The sequence below is a fragment of the Hemiscyllium ocellatum genome, chromosome 1 (genome assembly GCF_020745735.1).
Source record: "Hemiscyllium ocellatum isolate sHemOce1 chromosome 1, sHemOce1.pat.X.cur, whole genome shotgun sequence".
Taxonomy (NCBI): domain Eukaryota; kingdom Metazoa; phylum Chordata; class Chondrichthyes; order Orectolobiformes; family Hemiscylliidae; genus Hemiscyllium; species Hemiscyllium ocellatum.
Window position 1 is genome coordinate 63780460 of NC_083401.1, and position 23091 is coordinate 63803550.

The 23091-nt window shown below is 39.1% G+C and overlaps 1 protein-coding gene across 4 annotated transcripts in view; it reads left to right on the forward strand.

The window, feature by feature from the left end:
* The first annotated feature begins 15207 nt into the window (after nucleotides 1–15207).
* The window catches only part of npr3 (natriuretic peptide receptor 3), an 80305-nt gene continuing 72421 nt past the window's right edge, over nucleotides 15208–23091 (forward strand). For 3 of the 4 annotated variants that reach the window (XM_060821466.1, XM_060821515.1, XM_060821592.1), the window contains exon 1: nucleotides 15208–16281. In XM_060821466.1, coding sequence (XP_060677449.1) covers nucleotides 15633–16281 — 649 coding nt within the window. In that variant the 5' untranslated portion in view covers nucleotides 15208–15632. The remainder of the gene's footprint in view (nucleotides 16282–23091) is intronic. The other variant, XM_060821558.1, reaches the window with a different exon arrangement.

Here is a 23091-nt window from a genome sequence, read left to right on the forward strand (position 1 = left end):
AGCAGGGAGTAACATTTGTAATCGTCACAAGTATGCAGAGAGTGCGATGAAACATATAAATGTAGTGTAAGGTTTCAGTCATTCTGGGAAGTTAAGAGACATATACATATTTTGTAGCTTAGAATATTAGTTGCCTATTCAGTAAAGTTTAGTTGATATCAATTTTTGTTTATTTGTTACAGTAAAAACCTTCAAACATGAAATCTTATTGCCTGATCTTTTCAATCAATCAATGAACTTTCAAAAATCCTGCAAATCACTCCCAACATCATATTGCTGCTAGCTTGATGTTCTGTTACTGCCCTTGACAACAGTTATTGGCATGGCACAAAGAGGTCAAGAGTAAAACCTGTATCAACTAACTACTAATTTTATTAGTTTAGTTAAAACTGACATACAATTCACACACATTGGTTAAGAAAAAGTTAACAGCAGCTATGCAATCCACACAAGACTAAAATCCTTGTGCACATCCATTAGTTCTCCAATGACATTCCCTGAACAATCAACAAAAATAAATGCTAATAACGAAGAATACAAGCTCATGTTGACCAGGCAATTTCTCCCACTTCGTGAAGTTTGATCTGCAGAGTTTTTGCTAATGACACACCAAAATCCTTTATTTTTATCCTTTTTCCTTATCTTCCTGAACTGTTGTGTCTTGTCCTTGTTGGCTCTTAGCTCATCTGATGAGCCAGTGTCTTTTCACTATTGGCTCACTCCAAGGAGACTTTTAGGAATTACCTCATTACTATTCCACCAACACCACCTCCCCATGTGTCATCCACAGTGCTGAGCCAGCTCAAACTGGCTGGAGTCACTGGCTAGGACCTGGGTACCTTCAGTTCAGAGCGACTGTCGTTATGTGTGAGCAGCCCCTGGTCAACAATCTAGCCCAAATGATGCTACTTCCACCTTCTCAAGGGCAACAAGGGATGGCCAATAACTGCAGTTCCAGCCAATGATTCCCACATTCCATGCCTGAAAAAAAATGTTATTTTGTAAGAACAGTCAGTCCCTATGGGAATGTAATAGCACCCACAGGACAGGCTACAACTCCCAGAATGATGCCAAACAAATGTTAGTATAGTCCAGCATTGAAAATCATCCTGGCTTAAATCTGATCAGATTAAAGTGGCTGGCATATCAACTTCATAAACCTATGCCTCTGGAAGCATGTTGCTAATTAAAATTCTCACTTTTATTTGTAGTAGTATGGTAACAAAATCAACTAAATATATAGTTTCTTAATTTTCCTTCTTTAAACAAAGAGAGTTGTTCTTCACATAATTTGAAGTAGACTAAAATCTGGATCTTGGTTTTCTTTTATTATGGTATATGCATCAAAATAAGACCTGAGAATGTTTTGATTGAAATCAATCCTAATTTTACTTAAACAAATGATCTTTCACAGAAGATTAAATTGTGAAAAAATGTGAATGTATTTCCATAAAACTGTTACTTTTAATTTATTAGAATAAATATTCTATTCTAACAAGTTTTCAAATGTTTTTCTTGGAATGACAAGTGCAGAAGGATGAGTCAATCAAAATTTACAAAAACCACCACCATGGCAGAGAAATGAACTGATTTAGGAGCAAATTGTCCTGGATTTTAACTTTTCTCAATTTCAAGTACTAGTTTCAATGTACAGTTTATTAACATCAAACAACCTTCCATTGGGCACCATTATTTCTGACTCAAAGATATATTTAGATCTCATAAGGAGAAAAAGAGTGAACAAGTAACAAACACTATTATGCAAACAAATACCATAGAAAAAAATAAAAGTTGGAAGCAGTTTGTTCTTTATTCAGAAATGCATCTTCAAGTCTTACTCATTGTCAAGTTGCATCAACACCATCTTATTTTAATTAAGCAAAAGAGAAAACAGTTCAATAGTCCTGGCTGGTGTCTTAGTAAGTGTTGTATGAGGAAACTAATATTCTAATATGGATAACATTCTTGAATGCCAATTTTGTATCCTTTGCTACAATCCTAGGTCAACAGGGACAATGTTAAATAACTCCAGCAGCTTTTACACTGTTTATTCCGAGTAAAGAAAACATTCCGGAAAATGTTTCATGACTCCCAGAAATACTTTCACGTGTGAAAGAAAATGCAATATATTTTGATTCAGAGAATCATAATAAATTTGGGAACTGAGCTGTCTTTTCCTGCTTATGACACTGATGACATGCTTTTTTAAATCTAAGCTTCCCTGGCAGAGCAACGTGATTGACAGCTTTGGGAACATAGAGCACTTCCTTAAGGAAATCGGAGAATAAACGTACAATAAAACCATGGCATCCTAAATGCATGACAGTATTTTTTTAATGCTGACACAATGGAATGAATTGTGATTGACTATCTGGGAATTGCATGACTGTAGCCAGAAAGTCTAATTTACTTAATTGGCATTAAGCGCATGAAATGGAAGAGGGGGGAAAGGAACCTGGCTGTTCAGCTGTTTGACATGTGGCATCTATTAAGCCTGGTAATTTATAAATTCTACCCGACTAAGCTCACAGGGGTGAGATTTTATTAATAAAGCAAAGGCAAAACAGACGCCACCCTGAGATGTTTGTTAAATCATTAGCCAGTCAGCAGCTTAACGAAAAGCAGCTGCCAGACTCTACTTATTGTACATGGCTGCCAATTCTTTTGGACAATGATACTCAGATATGCTTTGCAGTACTGACTCATAAGTGTGCGTAAACAAAGATTTTGTCTTTTCCTCTTTGTGGAAAAATTTTAATCAAACAGAATTTTTGATTAAGCTATCCAATGTTAACGACATATTAATACCCTAAGAAATATGCTTGATTATTGTGAGGCATTTTGGTATTCTTTAACCTAAAACAGCAAGCATAAGTACTTTGAGACAATCTTTGGAGGTTATCAGATTCAGTTAGATTTATAATTTTATCTGGTTTACATAGATATGCAAGTCCAAAGTTGAGGTGACATGTTTTATTGTTGTTTACCTGAAACATGAAAGATTTGCAGAATAAAAGTTTTCAATTCGACAAGCTGCGACGATCATGTTAATACTTCAATAAAATTACTAAATGCAATTTCATGATTCATGAAAAATCCAATCATTTTCTCCACATTTAAAATACTTGTTTTTACATCATATTTAATTTCTAATAGGCACTGGTGGTCTGCAAGTGTTAGCGATTCTCAACTACACAACAATTTATTCACTTATTTAATGTGACATCCTTTAGTTTCTTAGAATACTTATTTTTTGCAGCTTTGAAAAATAACATTTTTATTCGGAGCAATGGAACAAGGTTACCACATGGAAAACCTTTAAAAGATTTTAAATTTGTAAATTTGTCTCCAACATTCTACTGAGAGTGAATCTGATATTTAAATGCAACAAATAATTACATGGATTTGGGAATTCAACATTAAAACTGAATACCGATACTAACTCATACATTTGTTCAGGCATCTGATACTTACAGTAGCTTAAATACTGCTCCAAAACTCCTCTTTGCCTGATGGCTAATATTCTTATAATTTAATCGATCCATTTCTGTGTAGGCAAACATAAAAATTATTGGCACATTTCCCTGGATCCTTTGTCCTAAAAGATGGCTTGCCAAGGAGTTGCAATTTCAACTTTTGACTTGAAGCATTCTTGTAATCATATTACTTTTATTTGCATCTGTAGCAGAAATTAAAACAGCAGAAATGTTTACCAGTTATTTATTAAATTAATAACAGTTCAGTTTCAAGTTTGTATTTTCATGATAAGATTATCCATATGATGTTCAAAGAAAGCTTAAGTTGAATCAATTTAATTTAGTGAAGAAGGTGTCTAGAATATAATTTAAACATTTCAAACTTTCTTCCATTAAATCCAGGGCTGTTTTGTTCGAGTGTGTGACTTATGTTTCAAGGCACTGATTAAAACTTTTAACAAAAAGAAATTGGAGAAGGAGAGTGTTGCTATGTTACCAGAAGTTCTTGTTGTGAGAGACTGAGAGCTAGTCCCTGAATCCAAACCATGAAAATACTTTGTCATATTAACAGGTTATTTTACTGATGGAGAAACTTTCAAATCACTCCATAACTTTATGGGTTATTCTTTCTCAGGTGCTGAATACTCCTCCTCATCCATCAGTACTCCTCTTGTCTTTGCCTTATCTCAGGGATTCTGCTGCGACAGCAATTAATAGCTCACAAACTCTCTGAGAAAAGTCTCATGGCTCGTAGGAAGCCCCAGGATTTAATCTGAATGCCATTAGCTAATAGTGCATGATAATGTGTTGCAGACAACCATTTTATGTTCCATTTGATTTGATTTAATTGATTTATTATCATGTGTACCCAAGTACAGTGAAATACTTTATTTATAACCAGTACAGCAGATCATAGTATGGAATACTGAATATAGGGTGAAAGAAGATGACACAGAGGCATACAGATTGCGTCACAGAGAGGGTGCACTAGGCAAGATCAACCTTAGCAAGATCAGCATTATTTTATACCCACACTGTTTGATCCTGGATGTATGTTAATTTGACAAAGAGTCACTTGAAATATTAACTTGTTTGTTTCTCAGTCCAATGATACTGTTTGACATGCTGAGCTTTTCCAATGTTCCCTATGTTTATTACTGATTTCCAGTATTTAGAATTTTTTGATTTTTGTGGAAGATAAAAGAAATCTTCCAATATTAGAGATCTTCATTACTAAGGAGGTTAAGGCTTTGATGGAAAATTGGAATTAGTAAGAAGGTTATACTGGAAAAATCAACAGGGCTGGAAGTTGACAACACTCCACGACCTGATATTCTTCATCACAGATGTTGAAAGAGATGGCTATGGAGATAATGCATGCACAGATGATCTTCCAAAATTCCACAGATTTGAAAAAGGGTCCTATAGATTGGAAGACAGCAAATATCACCCCATTATTTAAGGAGATAGAGAAAACCGGGAAGTACAGATCTAATGGCTTAATGATTTGATTGGATGGAATCAGTATAGATTTTTGAATGGATATTGTGTTTGATTAATTGTAGAATTTTTTGAGGATGTTACTAACAACATTGGTAAATCAGAGTTGATGAATGTAGTATACTTGAATTTTCAGACCACTTTTGGTAAGTTTAGTTACAAAATTAAAGCAGATAATAAAGGAGGTAATGTACTTGCATGGATTCAGGATTGGCTAACAGGTGGAAAATAGAGCATGAAAAATGGATCATTTTCACATTAGCAGGCTGTGACTAGTGGAGTACTTTGGGACCCCATCTATTCACAATATGTATCAATGATTTGGAAATGTGTATCAAATTTAATATTTGCCAATTTGCAGATGGAATAAAGCTAGATGGGATGTGGGTTGTGATGAATATATAAAGCCATTTTAGAAGAATTTGGACAGGATTAATAAGAACATGGCATTTGAATATGGCGTGGAAAATGTGAGATTATCCAATTTGGTAGGAGGACAAACATGGAGAGCATTTCCAACTATAAGAGGTTAGAAAGTGTCCTTGTCAATAATTCATTGAAGGCTAGTTTGTAGTTGCAGCTAACTATTGGGAAGGCTTTGATGCAAGGGGGTTTGAGTACAGGTGTAGAGAAGTCTTGTTTCAATTGTGTAAAAGCTTGGTTAGGTTACAGCTAATTTAATTTGTGCAGTTTTGGTCTCCTTACCTCATGGAGGATACTATTGCCATTCAACAAAGGTTCATCAAATTTCTTCCTATGAAGACAACTTGCGCAAGGTTGGACTGTATTCTCTAAACAGGCTTCTTAAGAGGTTTGATAGAATAAATGCTATGGAGATGTACCCCTCATGGGAGAGTCTAGGACCAGAGGATGTGGTCTCAGAATAATGGAATACCAATTTAAAATTGAGATAAGGAAGGGGGTGGTGAATCTTTGGAATTCCTTGCCACAAAGAGCTATTGAGATAAATGTCCTATTTATATTTATGGCAGAGGTAGGTAGATTCTTAGTCAAAATGTGTGGCGCTGGAAAAACACAGCAGGTTAGGCAGTCTCAGAGTAGCAGGAGAGTCGACATTTTGGGATTACCCCCTTCATCAGGAATGTGGAGGAGGAAGGGTGATTAGAGATAAGGATCTTTTCTCATCTGACAGAGATTTTTCTGCACATCCACCCAACTCAACTACTCTGTCCGTTGATCTCGATATGCTCTCCTCTACATCGGGGAGACAGGACACAAACTCGTGGAATGTTTCAAGGAATATCTCTGGTACACAGGCACACCAAACAACTCCACCACCCTGTGGCCAATCACTTCAACACTCCTTCCCACTCCCCAAGGACATGCAAGACCTGGGTCTCCTCCACCACAAAATCCAAGGCACCCAACAACTGTAGGAAGAATGCCTCGTCTTCTGCCTTGGGACCTTTCAACTACATGGTATCAACATCAACTTCACTAGTTTTGAAACTTCCCCTCCCTCCACTTCATCCCGGATTAGATTAGATTAGTTACAGTGTGGAGACAGGCCCTTCGGCCCAACTAGTCCACACCGACCCGCCGAAGCGTATACCATCCAGACCCATACTCTGACATTTACTCCTTCACCTAACACTATGGGCAATTTAGCATGGCCAATTCACCTAACCTGTACATTTTTGGATTGTGGGAGGAAACCGGAGCAACCGGAGGAAACCCACGCAGACACGGAGAGAATGTGCAAACTCCACAGACAGTCGCCTGAGGCGGGAATTGAACCCTGGTCTCTGGCGCTGTGAGGCAGCAGTGCTAACCACTGTGCCGCCCATCTAACCCTCCAACTTGGCACTGCCCTCTTGACCTGTCTTACATGTTCATCTTCCTTCCCATCTATCCGCCCTACCCTCCCCACAAATCTATCACAATTACCCTCCATCTGCATTTTACTTATCGCTTTCCCACCTCCCCCAGCCACCCCCCCATTTATTTCTCACTTCCCCCTTCACATTCCTGATGAAGAGCTTATGCCTGAAATGTCAACTCTCCTGCTCCTTGAATGCTGACTGACCTGCTGTGCTTTTCCAGCGCCTCACTTTTCAACTCTGACTCTCCAGCATCTGCAGTCCTCACTTTCTCAAAGATAGTTTCTTGATCAATAGTGGAATTAACGATTATGGAGAAGACACAGTAAAGAGGACGTGAGGAATGGCAGATGATCCTATTGAATCAAGGGCCTCAAGGAGCTGAACTGCCTACTCGTGTTCCTATGTTTTACTGTAAAATGAGAAGTGATTGAAACCTCCAAAATACTTAAAATGATAGACAGGATGTATGCAGTTGGGGAGTCTGGAACCTGGGGGAAAAATATAAAATTAAGAAAATACAATGTTGGAGCAAGATGAAGAGAAATTGTTTTACTTCGTGTTTAATCAAATTTTGAAATTTTCTACCCTGAGGGTTGTGTAAGTTTTCGTTGAGTACATTTAGAGATTGATAAATTTCTAATTATGAATGGCCTACAGAGTTATAGAAACGATGTGGATAACAGGCATTGAATTTTCAATCAGCATGATTGTACTAATGGTGAAGTGTGTTCCATATGCTGACTGGCCTACCCGTGTTCCTATGTAACAGATTCTCAATGCTTGGCTGGAACTCTAATTCACCATGAATGGGACAGGGCCCTGTGGATGCCTATGAACTCAGTTCTTCTTCCATTGACTAGAGTTTAACTGGTTAGAGGGTGAGATGGAAGTGCTGCATTACAAATATTCAAGCTAATTTACCAAATGCAATTTCAGCAGTGCTCTTAAACAGAATCCCGATGAAATGATATTCTGTGATCAAATCTGAATACACATTCTATTCACCAAATAGACCAATTAATAAAAGATCTTACATCAATTTCTAATATTTGTTTTTCTAACATTTGAAACAACTGTCAGAAAATAACTGTCCAAATTATCATCATGCCCCATTCTATCTTCATGCAGCTATGCACACCACCCAACTGCCTCAAGTCACAACCAATCTTTGGAAACAGACACAAATGCAGAAAGGAAAGAAATAAGTCAAAGGTCATATCAGACAACTTGTGGTAAAATCCTTTCTGACTCCCTAAAATAATTAGGTGTACTCCAGAGTCCTTGATATTTCAGTGTTCTCAGTTATCCCACAATTGACCTTTCTTGTGGAAATATTTTCCTCTCTTGAGTACATTTTGACATCTGAAAAGAAGTCCACAGCTTGCCTTGCCTGGCCAGAAATACAACGCAAAGAGATAGTTTGATTTTAAGGCACTGGCCTTATCTATATTAGACTGATGAGCATTCGGTTAAAAAAAAGCATGCATCTAAATACAATGCTGCAAATTAAGGCTTATTAATAAGAAACTATTTAATCTACCATGAGGGTTAATATGGGTGGTAGGAGAATATGATCATGGAGGTCTTAGGTCAGGATCAGCACAGTTTGTTTTTTAGAAATGTAATGGCCTGGATTTTGCTATATTAATAACTGTACACATTCACTAACATAGCAGGGTAAAACTGACAGCAGTTTCTGCCTTCATAAGTGTGCAGTTAAATTTAGAAATCCAGCAGTTTCTATCAGTGATACAGCGCTTTTCTGCAGGATGTAGTTGTATTCTTCAAAGCTGGAATCTACACAGAAATCAATGTTACTTTGTGAATTTGGATTAATTGCCCAAAATGTTTGCTTTAAAGGGAAATGAAAGAGCAAATGCTGTGGAATCAAAAGTAACCAAGTCTTGACTGGTGTAATAACAGATACATGTTATTGAACAACTTTTCTAATCTGTTTTTTAAAATATATGTATGTGTAGGTAAAATCTGTTTTTTTAAAAAATAAAATACATTTTTATGAAAGTTTAAGATACTTTAGTCTTTCATTTCAGGTATGTCTCCCAGTCATTTATTCTGCATTCAGTCAAATTCAATTAAAAATGAAGGATAATTAGTGTGTTTTTCTCAAACAAAAAAGAAATTGCTGGAGAAACTCAGTAGGTCTGGCTGCATTTGTGGGGAGAAAGCTAGACCTGCTGAGTTTCTCCAACAATTTCTGTTTTTGTTTCAAATCTTCAGCAGCCACAGTTATTTGTTTTTATTTTAGTGCATTTATTGTGAATATATTATTTATTTTATAAAATTTATTTCATTTTAAAATAATTTCAAAATTTATTTTATTTTCTTTCTGGTTTACTGTCTGTGGCAACGTTTTGACTTGGTGTTGCGCTGCTAGATGACATCACTGTTGCTGCACCCCTGGAGATCGCTTTGACTCAATACAAGATCCAAAGTAATGCTGGGAAAGGGGAAATCCAAACCACATTGTTTGTTAGATTTTTGAGAGAAACTTTCTTTGAGGTTACGGGTGAGCATCATCACTTTGTCATTGACCACAAAATCTGCGGTGGTCTTTCTTCGCCTGGTTTAGCATCACAGTTTCTCATTAAGTACAGAGACAAAGCGATATACAGAAAGCACCAACTTTCAAAATATAAAAATGTTCATCATTCAAGAAAACAAATGAAGCCTGTTACTTAGTCTACTTGACAGTCAGTCTTGGACTGAATTGAAGATTTATTTGGTAGAGAGCTGTATTAATTCTGAAGATAATCTCAAACAGATGCACGTTGGGGTTCTCCTTTCTTTTACTCAGCCACAAAGGCATCTATAGGCATGAAGCTGAAAACATCAAATGATTGTTTAGCTACAAAGCTGACAGTGGTCAGATATCTGTCAAGAATTGAGCATATGGTGAGACTGTATGCATTGTAATATTTGTAGAATGGGCTCCTGACATGTGTCCAGTATTTCTGGATATTGTACAGGCACTTTTATTTGAAGTCAACTTTTATTGGGTTCATAGGTTAGAGGAATTTTGCAATATTAACAGTCTCATTTTAGAATAGGCATGTCATACGTATTCATGACACGAATATTATTATTCAAAAAAATGAAGTGTTTTTGTCAGTTGATAGGGAATTGTGTATACAGTCAGTGTGCTTCTGTCTCCCATAGAGGGCAGTCGGGTTGTTTGCATAGAAGTGCTTCTTACTTTAACCACCACTGCAGCATGTTTCTCTGGCTGAGTAGTATTCAGGACTTTATTGTTGACAAAGTGACTCATAAAACTGGAATCCTTCTTTCAATTCTGAAAATTCATTGGTACACATTCATGCACACAGGCTCTCATTTAGTTTGTCATGATAACAGCTCTTAGAGAAAGTATATTATTTTTGGAAATTTTGATTCCTTCATTTTTTTTATTGCCTCTTCACAGCTTGACATATTACATATTAGAAGAAACATAATTGCTTTCATCAAAATGCTTAATATCCATAGATTGAGAATAATAGTCTTTATTATCTCATCAAATAAAGCCCAACCAATCAGGCAACTTCCAAAGGCACCTAAAAACATTGGAAATATGAAGGTGTTCATACTGGTGCCATGTCATTTACCTTGTATTGATGCTTCAATCTGCAAGTACAATCTAAAGCTGATAACAAAGTTTGAAGTACAGCATATGTAGATTAAGTTAGATTGCTGAAATTGGGATGAGGGAGGATTTTTCCCTTTAACTTTGCTTCAGTGTCATTTTGAGCCTTGGTAACAGATGTACACCAAAAGCGTAGTACAGTATCAGTGTGTTGAGACTAAACTTCTGGAGTGTGAAGGCACTCTTTGCGTGTCCAACTGTACTGTCAATTAGAACAACTGCTTTGGAGGCTTGTTAAAGTTGTAGTTGGAATACAGAGATGTGCCTGATGCTGTATGATATATAAAAATATGAGCTAAATTCTCAAGCTGGACCATGCTATCAGGCACTCTCTCCACTGCATACTGTACTGCACACATAAACCACTCCTTTACCTAAACCCCTAGCATAGCAGGCATGTAATCATAAGGGTTAATAAGATAAAACAGATTTAGGAAAACTTCTCGCTGACTAATAACTATTCAGGAGATCATATTTAGTTTCTTTATAATGTTATATTTACATCAGCTAAGATGTATCAGTGTGTGAATGTTAAATAACAGAGTATTTAGAGACCCCTTAGATGAATAGGACACTTTTAAAATCTAGTTATAAATTAATATAAATATCTAGGAAATGAGCATACTGTTGCTGATACTGTCCAAATAATTAACATTTCATGTTCAGAGGTACTGAAATTTCAACAGCAACTACGGATTATTGCTTCTTGAAATCACCAAACTTATTCCTGATGAAGGGCTTATGCTCGAAACGTCGAATTCTCTATTCCTGAGATGCTGCCTAACCTGCTGTGCTTTGACCAGCAACACATTTGCAGCTGTGATCTCCAGCATCTGCAGACCTCATTTTTTACTTATTTAAATTCCCTGTTGATTTTGTTTAAACACTGTATAGATCTAGCAAAAGGTAAAATCATAATGACAGACGACAAATTTTCTGTCAACTAACAGATTTTCCTCTAGCTGTGAAATGTGATCATTGAATCATATCACGTAGTCCATGGAAACAGGTTATTTGTTCCATTGAATGAGAATTACAAACCTAGCTGAGTTCTTTTTTCCTGTTCAGTGCCTTTTCTCTTCAATATTTGTGCATTTCAATCAACTGCCTAATTACATTTGAAGAATTTATGGATTCTGCTTTATGATGATTCATGGTAGAGGATTCTCCATCATAGCCAAACTCCATATTGAGAAAATTTTCTAAGCTTTAATTCATTTTGTGACTGTCTTAAGTTTGTAAGCACACATTAATATTTTTCTTCTCGATAATTCCCTAACCTTTTCAGATGCACTGAAAAAAAAAACACTAACCCTTTAAGCCTGCTCATAGAATCGTAGAGAATTTAGTAATATCCTTGAGTAAATTCAATATACCTCTTTATTTTTCCACTCTATGCCCCTGGAAATAAAATCAAAGAACTTGTTTGTCTTTTTTGTCCTTTACCTCTTGTAATGCCAAGTGACTGACTTGTGTATCTGCATACATTGATCACTCATTTCTCTTCTCCATATAAAATCCATTGTTTAAGAAAATAACGAAGTTGGCAAGACTTGTAGTGAATAAAAAAAAGAGTGAAAGCTACAATTTCTTTGCCTTAAATGGAGCAATGAGGTGGTACTTATTACTCATCTCCATCCCATTCAGCAGCACAGCGACCAGGCCATTCAGCCTGTTGGACGTTCCCTGCCATTCAATATAATCATGGATTATTGAACACTTTCATGCCTTTCATTCACCTTATCCCCAGAAGCCTGAATGTCTCATGACAATTTGTTTTGGTGCTAGATCACAAATGACCAGCTTAATGAAATTCAATCTTACCACTTAACACAGTGGGATTGAACCTCATCACCTCCAGTTTTTTAAGCAGCTGTACTCCATTCTATTGCTACTCTGTGACTTGCTCTTACTACAATAAAAACTACCTCTTAAGTCTTGAGGACTGTGTTCACATTGTAAAAATAAATCATAAAATCATGCAGTTTTGTCCAAAAGTGAATTGAAATGCAAATGAGATTTAAACTTGCTTTTAAAAATAAAGTTATGAGGAAGAAGCCCAAGGTTTGGATAATAATAAATAGATTAATATCAGACTGAAAGTAAATTCTGCAACATCCTGTTTATTAATCAGATCCTGTCAACAGCTAATTTTGACCAGTTATGTTCACCGGCTCTATATTAGGAATGTCTAATATATCAGCTCCACGTTTGTTTAGTGAAATGTGTGAGTTGCCAGCAGGGGTCAAGCTGAGTCAATGCTGGCAGCTGGATTCCCTCCTGTTAAATAAAAGTTGTCAGTGGATATTGGGTTAGGCCCCAATACACAGACTGGACCATCAGTCACTTTAGACAAACTATATAACAAAACCTTTCAGTGTATAAACCTAGGATTAAACAGCACTGTAATTTTTTTAAAAATTCAAAATCTTGTAGATACTGGCTGTCTGAAATTAAAAATACAACAAGTGGAAACATGCAGCAGATCAAGCAGCATCTGTGAAGAGAGAAACACAGTGAAAGCTTCAGATCCATGATCAGCATTTCTGATAAAAGATCATTGACTGGAAACAGTAACTCTGTTACTTTCTCCACAGACAGCATCTGGACTTGCTGAATATTTGCAGACTATTTTCTGTTTTAATTTCTTTGGGCATGTACAATATCTTGTGCAGCACAACGATTAAATGAATAGATTATTTGCTAGGTCTCTATCTGGAAGAATGTGGAATGAGTCTTATTTTGGTCTGTCAGTTTATTGCCATTACCATTTGCAAAATATGTTGAATGAAGCTAATTGAAGTAAAATTGGACAAAAACTCCTTTAAAAACTGTAATTATTAGATGTAATTTTAAAAATTATGAGGTCATAATGGAGCTGTATATAATGCTAGGTAAGCCACTACAGAATACTACGCACAGTTTTGGTCACCACATAATAGGAAGGATGTGATTACACTTTGGAGATGGTGCACAAGAGATTTACTAGGATGGTGCCTGAAATGATTCAGCTATGAAGAGAGACAAAACAGGTTGGGATTGTTTTACTTAGAGCAGAGAAGACTGAGTGGGAATCTGAATGATGTATAGAAAGTTACAAAGGGCATGGACAGGATAGTTATGGAGAAACTTGTGTCCTTAGTAGATGGGTCAATAACCAGGCGACATAGTTGTAAGTAAAGGAGCAGGAGGTTTAGAGGAGGTCTTGAGGAAACAGATGTTTGGGGAGTTGTGCGTAACTGGAACTTGACGACCTAAAAGGTGCGTAACTGGAACCTCATGAACTAGTAAAGGCAGGAACTCTCTAGACATTGAAGAACTATTTAAATGAATACTTGAAATGATGTAGCATTCAAGTCTATGGGCAAATTGCTGTAAACTAGGATTAGAACTGATAGGTGTTTGATGACTGGGGTAAACATGATGGGCCAAAAGACCTCCTTCTGTGCAGTAAAATGTCTATGACAATAACAATAAAAGGGGAAAATGTTCCCAAATAATTGAAACAACTTTTCTTCAAGATGATTTTACTTTTGGAGAAAATATTAATCTTTATAGCTTTTCTTCAGAACCTGGTGCATATATTTTATGTTTCTGACCATCAATTGAATTGCGTCTATAGCTTTTTTCCTCACCCTAAGTTTCCGTGTTTCCCACCAGATCGCTTTGAATCAGCCCACCAGTCAGTTAAGAATGTTTAAACATTATGTAAGTTTATCACTACCAACATCCCATATCCGTGTATTCTCTTATCTTTCATGCACCTGTCCAATCTAATCGTGAATGCGGGTGAATTTCCCACTCCTTCCTCTAGCCTTGAAGATGGAAGACACAGAAACCTATAAAATAAACAAAAGACCATAAGACGCAGAACCAAAGTAAACGCCGCATATTTCTGTGGGACTTCAATTAGTCCTCTCGCACTTGACAGAATCCCATAGAGAAATAATTCACCCTCATAATTTCTGCCTCAGTTACCATCGTGGCGGGGAATTCTTAAATCTCACACCGTGTGCCAAGGAGCTGATTTCAATTTAGTTTCCCTACAAGAATTCCACATGGTGTATTTAATATGGGATAACGGAAACAGTGTATCCGTTTGCGAAAGTTTGCGTTTCCCGTGTACTGCACAAGTTGTTCTAATCTTAAGTCACCTTTCTACAACCGGGGGGGGGGGAGGGGGGGAGGTGTAGCTGTCCTTCGCAGTTGAGAGTCCTGGTGCATTTAATTTAACCTGGACAGCACGACTCCCTGAACGTGTGTAACACACACACATATACAAAATAAGCACAGGATTTCTTCCACATTTTCTGGTGGCGTGATTTAAACTCGTTAACCCTTTTGAAAGGCGAATACATGATCTCTCCTGGTGAAAGAGCACATTCCATCTGTTTGCAGGAATTGGGATGTGAAACCAGGAAATGGAGGTCGCCTGAGGGAAAGCTTGCACCGAGCTGTGGTGACTGACTGACACCCTGTGCCACCCACATCGCCAGATGGTGCGCTGTGCAGTCTGCAGAGACTCTGCAGCCCCCTGTTGCTCACAGTGACCCGGCTCGTTTGCACGGAACCAGAAATCTGCCCCTGCTTTCATCCCTCGCAACTTTACCGAACAAGTTTTCATTTACGAATCATCCTTTTTATTGTTTAGTGACAAAAACATTTAAAAAAAATAAAATTGCACTGGGAGGAATGCAACCTCTGGGGGGATAACGTACAACAGCAATTATTTTAATCCACCCAAGAAGGTCTTGCAATTGGCCACGGCAGAACCCAAAAACAAACGATGCTGGAAAAGATAGCGAGCGGAGAGATGCAAAGGGACTGACTTGGTAAGGAACCAATTGGAAGATCAAGCCCTCCTCCCCGTGGCTCTCTGTGGTACAGTCTTGGCTAGCACGCTATTTAAACGGCAGCTTTACAGCCTTCACCATTCAAAGCAATCAGCCTCGGCACATTTAATGGTCTCCTTCAGAGACCAGACCACAACCAGTTCCTGTAACTTTTGCAAAAAGTTCCCCCCTCCCCTCTGAAACTTTGTTTTCTCGCTGCTTTCTCTTCTCTTCCCCACCTTGCCCTTGAGGAAACAATCCCCTCTCCTGCACCAACATCCCTTCTAAAACAATCAGGAAATCAGACCCCTGCTCGGTCAGGATGCGAGCTGTTTCTGCAGGTCTCGCCTGCCTGTACTGCACACTGCTGTTGCTGGCGTCAGGGAGCACAGTGGATATCAATGTGGTGGTGCTGCTGCCGGTGGAGAGCACTTACCTGTTCTCCATGAATAAGATCAGGCCAGCCATCGACTACGCCATCCAGAGCCTGGCGGAGAGCCGGCTGAACTTCAGCGTGCGCTACCTGGACTCAGAGTGTGGCAACAAGGCGCTCTTTCACCTGGTGGACATCAGCATGCTGCAGAAACCTGATGTGATCATGGGGCCAGTCTGTGACTACGCGGCTGCCCCGGTCGCCAGGCTGGCGTCCCACTGGAACATCCCCATGGTATCGGCCGGCCCTCTAGCCTCGGGCTTCGTGCACAAAATGCCCGAGTATGCCTACCTGACGCGGGTCTCTCCCTCCTACTCCAAGATGGGCGAGATGTTCTTGGCCATGTTCCGGCGCTACAGGTGGAAGAGGGTGGCTCTGGTGTACGCGGAAGACTTTGAAGAGAGGACCTGCTTCTTCACCATAGAGGGGGTCCACTTCGCCTTTGTTGGGGAAGGCTATGAGATACATACTTTTACAATCTATGAGGAAGAGGACCATTTCGACCACATCGTACAGCAGGTCCAGGAACATGCCCGGAGTGAGTGTGCTTTTAAAGAGCAACTTTTTGCAAAATCTGTGCGTTGCTTTGCCTGTTACTTGCTTGTGTATTTTTGTTTCCACCGGTCCCTTCATTGTAGGCCAGAAGGTGACTTTGGGTAAAAGCGTACTTTCTGGAAATAGGCTAAAACGCGCCCTTGATCCTTTTAAAGCACACGCAGATCAGCAGGGAGGCGTGTAAAGGTAACATAGGGTCAGTCCGTTCCTACGGTTTCCACTGGAGAAAACTGAAGGGGCTAAACAGAAGGTCAGGTTAGGTGAAGGGATATGGTGCTTGTGTGAGGTTTCCCAGGTAGACGGGGGACCAACAGACTAAAAAGGCTAGAAATCGGTCGAGAATTTCGACAAAGTCCGCCAGATAAGGAGCACGGATGGCCAACCTTTCTGAGGTGGAGCGTTTATAGGGGGAGGCTGGGATGAGTTGGGCTGAATTAGCGCAGCGTCTCCAGATCAGTACAGGAAATAGATGCCATCCAAATTCAGCGAAGTTTTGACTGGTAGGTTCAATGCAGTGAATGCCTTGGATGCCAGAAAGGAGCGTGGGTGCAGAAATAAGGTAATGTGTGACTGCCTGATCCAATTGAAGCGGCGTAGCCCTCATTTCAAAGACATTTAATTTGTTATTGGGATGACACGTGAAGCCAAACTCTCGCCCATCTCCTCAGCTGGGCAGAAAAGATTCAACGGAAGTGTTTGGGCGCAGAGCAAGAGAGTTAGGTTGGTGACATGGCCAGTACTTATCATTTGATCAGACATTACAAAAACAGCTTATCCGATCATTATCACATTGCTGTTTGTGAATGGTTGTACTTCTCTGCTTTACCTGTATATGATACTCTTCGGAAGTACTTCATTGGCTATGAAATGTCTGATGGTCATGCTATATAAATGTAAGTCTTTTCACTTAAGCCACGGAGCATTGCCTGTTGCTCATAACAGTTTTGATATCCTTGTCTACATCTTATTCCAGATAAACGTTGTGGATTAATATTTATTTATTCAGTGATTTCAACTGTGTTAGTTTGGAGGACACTCTTTCAGCAAGGAGGGATTAAAGTTATAATCCTCACCAAACGTGCACCTTGTAAAACTCAGCACTTCGGAAGAGAGATTCTAGTTTGCAATATCTACAGTATTGTTAATGCAAAACATAACGTGAGAACCAAAACTGTTACAAATCAAAACTGACAATGTATTTAACTCAGAGAAAGTGGGGACTGCAGGTGCTGGAGATCACAGTCAAAAAGTGTGGTGCTGGAAAAGCACAACAACTGCCTGACTTGCTGTGCTTTTCCAGCGCTACACTTTTTTGACGATGTATTTAAGTCAACTGGTCAAGCACAATTAGATCCTTATTTGAAAATTCATTGATATCTGAGCAATTCACGAGCGGTAAGGGTTTTGCAGAACTGTTGCAGTTAAGTATATCCAGCTGGGTGGACTTGACTGGATTGAGGCTGACCTTTGTGTGCGTGTTACTTGATTTAAAACACAGACTAGAATGTTTAGTGTTTACTTTTATTTCTGAGGTCCTGTAAAACTTGTGACATGCAGGATGTGGATAATTGTGATCAACAATACAACCTTAATTGGGAAATAACAGAGCATAGATTCACACTGATAAGGAAACTCCATTCCTGAATAAGGATTATACCCGAAATGTCAACTCCTCCATCTCTTGATGTTTTCTGTGTTCATCCAGCTTCCTGCCTGTCTGCTAAGAAAGGTTGAAAAATAGGGTGTGGAAAACCAAAATAAAGAATCATTTGTAAAAAATAAATTACCACAAGGTAGAGAAGTGCTTAGAAGGCCAGAGCAAATATGTGGAGGGGTAATAAAACAGCATATTTTCTTCACTGTTAATATTATCAGTGCTTTCCCAGTTTTACAGAACAGCAACTAAACATAGGGTCATAGAGTAATACAGAAAGGAAACAGACCCTTTGGTCCAACTCCATGCCAACCAGGTATCCTAACTGAAGTGGTCCAATTTGCCAGCATTTGGTCCATGTTCCTCCAAACCTTTCCTATTCATGTACCTGTCTAAATCTTTGAAATGTTGTAATTGTACCCACCTCTTCTCTGGGAAATTATCATAGTTTCAAAGATAATTCAGGGACCTCTCTACTGCATTAAATATCTGAACTAAATTCATCTAAAGGTTCATCTCTGTCGTGTTACTTTGCTTTGATCATTGTTGTGAACTTTGAACTGAGTAATGCGATAAACAGAACTCAGACTTTCTAATATTGCTTTATTCTTTAAAGATGTATTGACATGAAATGTATATTAAACAATCTCAATAAGGAGTTTGCTAAAATTGAAAATTTATATTACCATAAAGTTGCTCAAACTAAGATATATATGAAATCATGATTGTTGCATTGTTAAATATTTTCAATTAGTCCATATATTGTCCATTTCTTCATCATTAAATATCTGCTGGTCACTCATCCACTTTGCATATTTTGCAGACTTGAGCTCCAAAACTTCAAAAATCCAAATTGCTTTGACCCCATCTGAACAAGAGTGTTTAGTCCATTCACTTTCCTTTCAATGTGGGCAGCACATAGACTTTGTTTCATTAATGCTGTGTGAAACCAGTGTTAAATACTGTTTAAGGGTCCATTTGCAAAGTTTGCTGGATGCAGGGTGCGCTGCAGGATGATGGCAACAGCACAGAATAAGTCCACTCACTGGCTGACGTTACCATGAAGGTCCTACTTTCTCAACCTCACCCCTTGCATGAGGCCTGATGACTATCAGGTTAAACTCATGACTAGTGCTCTCTCTCACTTTCTCTCTCATGTAACCCTCTGGGACTCAGTGACTTTACATTTAACTCAGCTCAGCAATGGATCAAAAATCACAAAAACTTTAGCACTCATTATAATTAACTTGCACTATTAATGTCTGGTCATATACTTGCATTCAGACTATAACAGGTGCTGGATGTGGCTGTAAAAGGAAGACTGAGCATGAAAAACAACAGACAGTGTTGCAGCCAGTCAGAGAGCACGAATCAAGGTTGTCTGCCCAACATATGAGGTGGAGAGAGATGCCTTATCCACTGAGCGTTAAGAGGCCCTGCCCAGAGAGCTGGTATGAAAGCAATGGAAGAAAATAGCTGTTGTATTGATTGCCTGTTGTCTAACCCCAACAACTTCTAGCCTTGTACACTGCTTAATGCACTGGCAACCTTTCCATTCACCCATGATGATTCCTAATAACCACTACTCATATGTAACATTCATATCTTTGCCTCACCATCACATACTTAGCATCACCACGACATTGCATAACTTGTACACTTTACCAGTTATGCAGTCAAGACAGGCATATGAACCATATAATCCAACTACTTATCTACCTTATCTGGCATACTTCCACCTCCCTTGCAGGACAAGAGGGTGCAGCAGCCCCTGGCTGACAGGGACAAGCATGGTTGTACATATTTACTGTGGTGAAGGAGATGGTCGTCGCCATCATTGGACGTGGTGGGGCTACTGGTTACGCTGAAAACTTTGAATTATGCTGATTTGTGATCCTCCTTCTCACATCTTATTCATTCTTTTGTCCAACAACCTCTTTGGATCTACCAGTAGCAGATGCTTTAAGCATGCACATTTCTCTCAATGCAACAATACCCTGTGAATTTCTACTTTCAATACCCAAAACCAGAAACGTGACCAAATATTCTTTGAAGAGAAAGCAGTGAAAGATGCACAAGAGACTAATGAAAACTTACATGTGAACTTGGAGTTAAAATCTGGACATGGTGAGGCACTGTGTTGAGATACTTGTGTAGCCTACAGCCAGGCAAGGGGTAATTGTAGTTTAGGTGACAGATCATGAGAGCAGTATGTTGTACATGTTACTGCTGCAGGGAATACAGTTGAAGACTTCAATAGGATCATGTAAAATGAAAAGATCTGGTGTCAATTCACACAGAAATGCTTGGTGCAATGAAGCAATTTCGCAGCCAATGGATCAGACTAAACTTCTGAAATCCTTCCAAATACATCTGTGAATTGTTGTGGACAATAAACTTCGAACACAAGGAACCTCTCTGAATCTGTAATCACAGGGAAGTCCAGCACATTAGTGCAAATGAGCAGACTGAAGCATTTTTGATAACTTTCAGTGAGCTGTGCCAAATGGATGGCCCATCCTGGCCTCCTCCTGAGGTTTTAGCAGCACTGATACCAGTCCTCAGGCAAGTTGATTAGCTCTATTTTATATCAGGAAGTGGCATGATGGCACTGGATGCTGCAAAGGCAATGGGTCCTGACAACATTCAGTAACTGTACTGAAGGATTAAGTTCCAGAAATAACATAAGTAAAGTAGCATTTACCTGGCAATGTGGAAAATTGCCCAGGTATATCCTGTCCACAAAACTGACAAAAACATATTGACATGAAGGGAATGCACAAGGGTGATTGGTTGGCCTTTTTGGGAATGTTGGATCGTTTAATTGATAAATTTGGTTTCGCATATTTGTTTATGATGATTACACTTCAGCATTATGTCTGAGAGAGATTATGAGAATGTTAGACCTGTGCTGTATGTGGAGTTGGGTTGAAGCTTGTTGATTGGCTCTTCTGACTGCAGCAACAATGACCTTCCAGCCAGAAGGGCATTGTGTTGGTTGTCTCCTCTTCCTCTGTGTTTTTAAAAAAGTTTCATTTTGTTTATGAAACATCCTTGGCTTGAGAGTCTTTGCCATAATCCTTGATAACAACACCACAGCCACAACCTGCAATCTTGTGGAGCTTCACTTCTTGATCTGTTTCACACAGACCTACCCATTCACCAACCTTCTTATTGTTATCAACTTTCGTCAGGTTGATCCCACGCTCAGTACAGAGTGTTTCTACCAACTCAACATACTGTGTCTCATCACAATTGGCTGCCCAGGCATGCAAGTGAGCCGGTCACTTGTCGAGTACCTTAACAGCTTCCTGGAGAGCACAATGCAAACAATGTCTTCTTGCTCCTTCACCTTCGCCTCAGCTGCTTGGGCACTGTATATGTAATTTTCATAACACATTAACATGTTGGGTGGCATGGTGGCTCAGTGGTTAGCACTGCTGCCTCACAGTGCCTCGGACCCACCTTCGATTCCAGCTTCGGGCGACAGTCTGTGTGGAGTTTGTGCATTCTCCCTGTGTCTGCATGGGTATTCTCCAGATGCTCTGGTTCCCTCCCAGAGGCCAGGTGAATTGGCCATGCTAAACTGCTCGAGTGTTTGGTGCATGAGTCAGGGGTAAATATAGAGTAGGACAATGGGTCTGGGTGAGATACTCTTTGGAGGGTCGGTGTAGACTTGTTAAGTTGGAGGGCCTGTTTCCATACTTTAGGGAATCTAATCTTAACCAAAATAGTTTGTAATCTCCACTCTGAGTCATAAATGGAAAGTAGTGCACATAATATGAAGAAGTTTTTACCAAATGGTTTATTAATGGCATGACGTATTGTTGTGAATTATTAGGAAGACAATGTTTAGTTAGAACTAATGCAATCTACTTACTAATATAAAGGCAGTAAATTTAGGGATGTTTATTTTAATGTTCTTGGGCAGTCTTCCACCTCATATAATTGAAAACACATTCACATCTCTGCTCTAAATCCAAAAATCCCAGCTAATTTCTGGGGATGCAGGTTTGAATCTCACTTGTATGATGGTGGAATTTGAATTCAATATTTTTAAAAATCTAGAATTAAGAATCTACTACTGATGATGAAACCATTTTCAATTGCCAGAAAAACCTGTCTGGTTCACTAATGTCCTTCAGGGAAGGAAATCTGCCAGTCTGGCAGACAAGTGACTCAAGACCTACAGACATGTGGTGAGCTCTCATTTGTCCTTCAAAATGGCCAAGCAGGCCACTCAGTTGTATCAATCACTTTGAGTTCAAAACAAAGAAATGACCACTTGGCATCAACCTATACACTGTAAAAGACACCAGCAGAAAGAGCCCTGTTGACCCTGCTAAGTCCTTCTTAATAACATATTGGGGCTAGTTCCAAAATTGGGGCTGCTAACTCATCGACTAGTCAATCAACAGCCTGACATGGCCATACTCAATTCACGTTACAGATACCAGTCTTCAGCCAATTTGATTCTCTCTGTAATATATTAAGAAATGGTTGGAGGCACTGGATAATGCAAAGGCTATGGATCCTGGCAACATAGTGGCCATAGTCATACCTTACAATGCCCCCCCAGACACCATCATTACCATCCCTGGGTAAGATCCATCTTGGCCTTCTCTAGTGGTCCCCAGCATTACAGATACCAATCTTCAGCCAATTTGATTAACTCCAAATGACATTGAGAAATGGTTGGAGGCACTGGATACAGCAAAGGCTATGGGCCCTGGCAATATATTGGCAATAGTACTGAAGACTTGTGCTCCAGAATTTATCATGCACTTGACCAAGCTCTTGCACTATATTTACAAAATATGGCATTGACCCAACAATGTGCATAATTATCCAGTTTTATCCTGTGCAAAAGAAGCAAGACAAATCCAACTTAGCCACTTATCGTCCCACCAGTCTCCAGTTGATCATCATTAAGGTCATGAAAAGTGTCATCAACAGTGCTATCAAGCAGCAGCTGCTCAGCATAGCCTGCTCAATGATGCTCAGGTTGGGTTCCGCCAGGGCCACTCAGCTCTGGACCTCATTAAAGCCTTGGTTCAAACATGGATAAAAGAGCTGAATTCCAGAGGGTGTGGTGAGGTGACACTCCTTGCCATCAAGGCTGTATTTGACTGAGTGTGG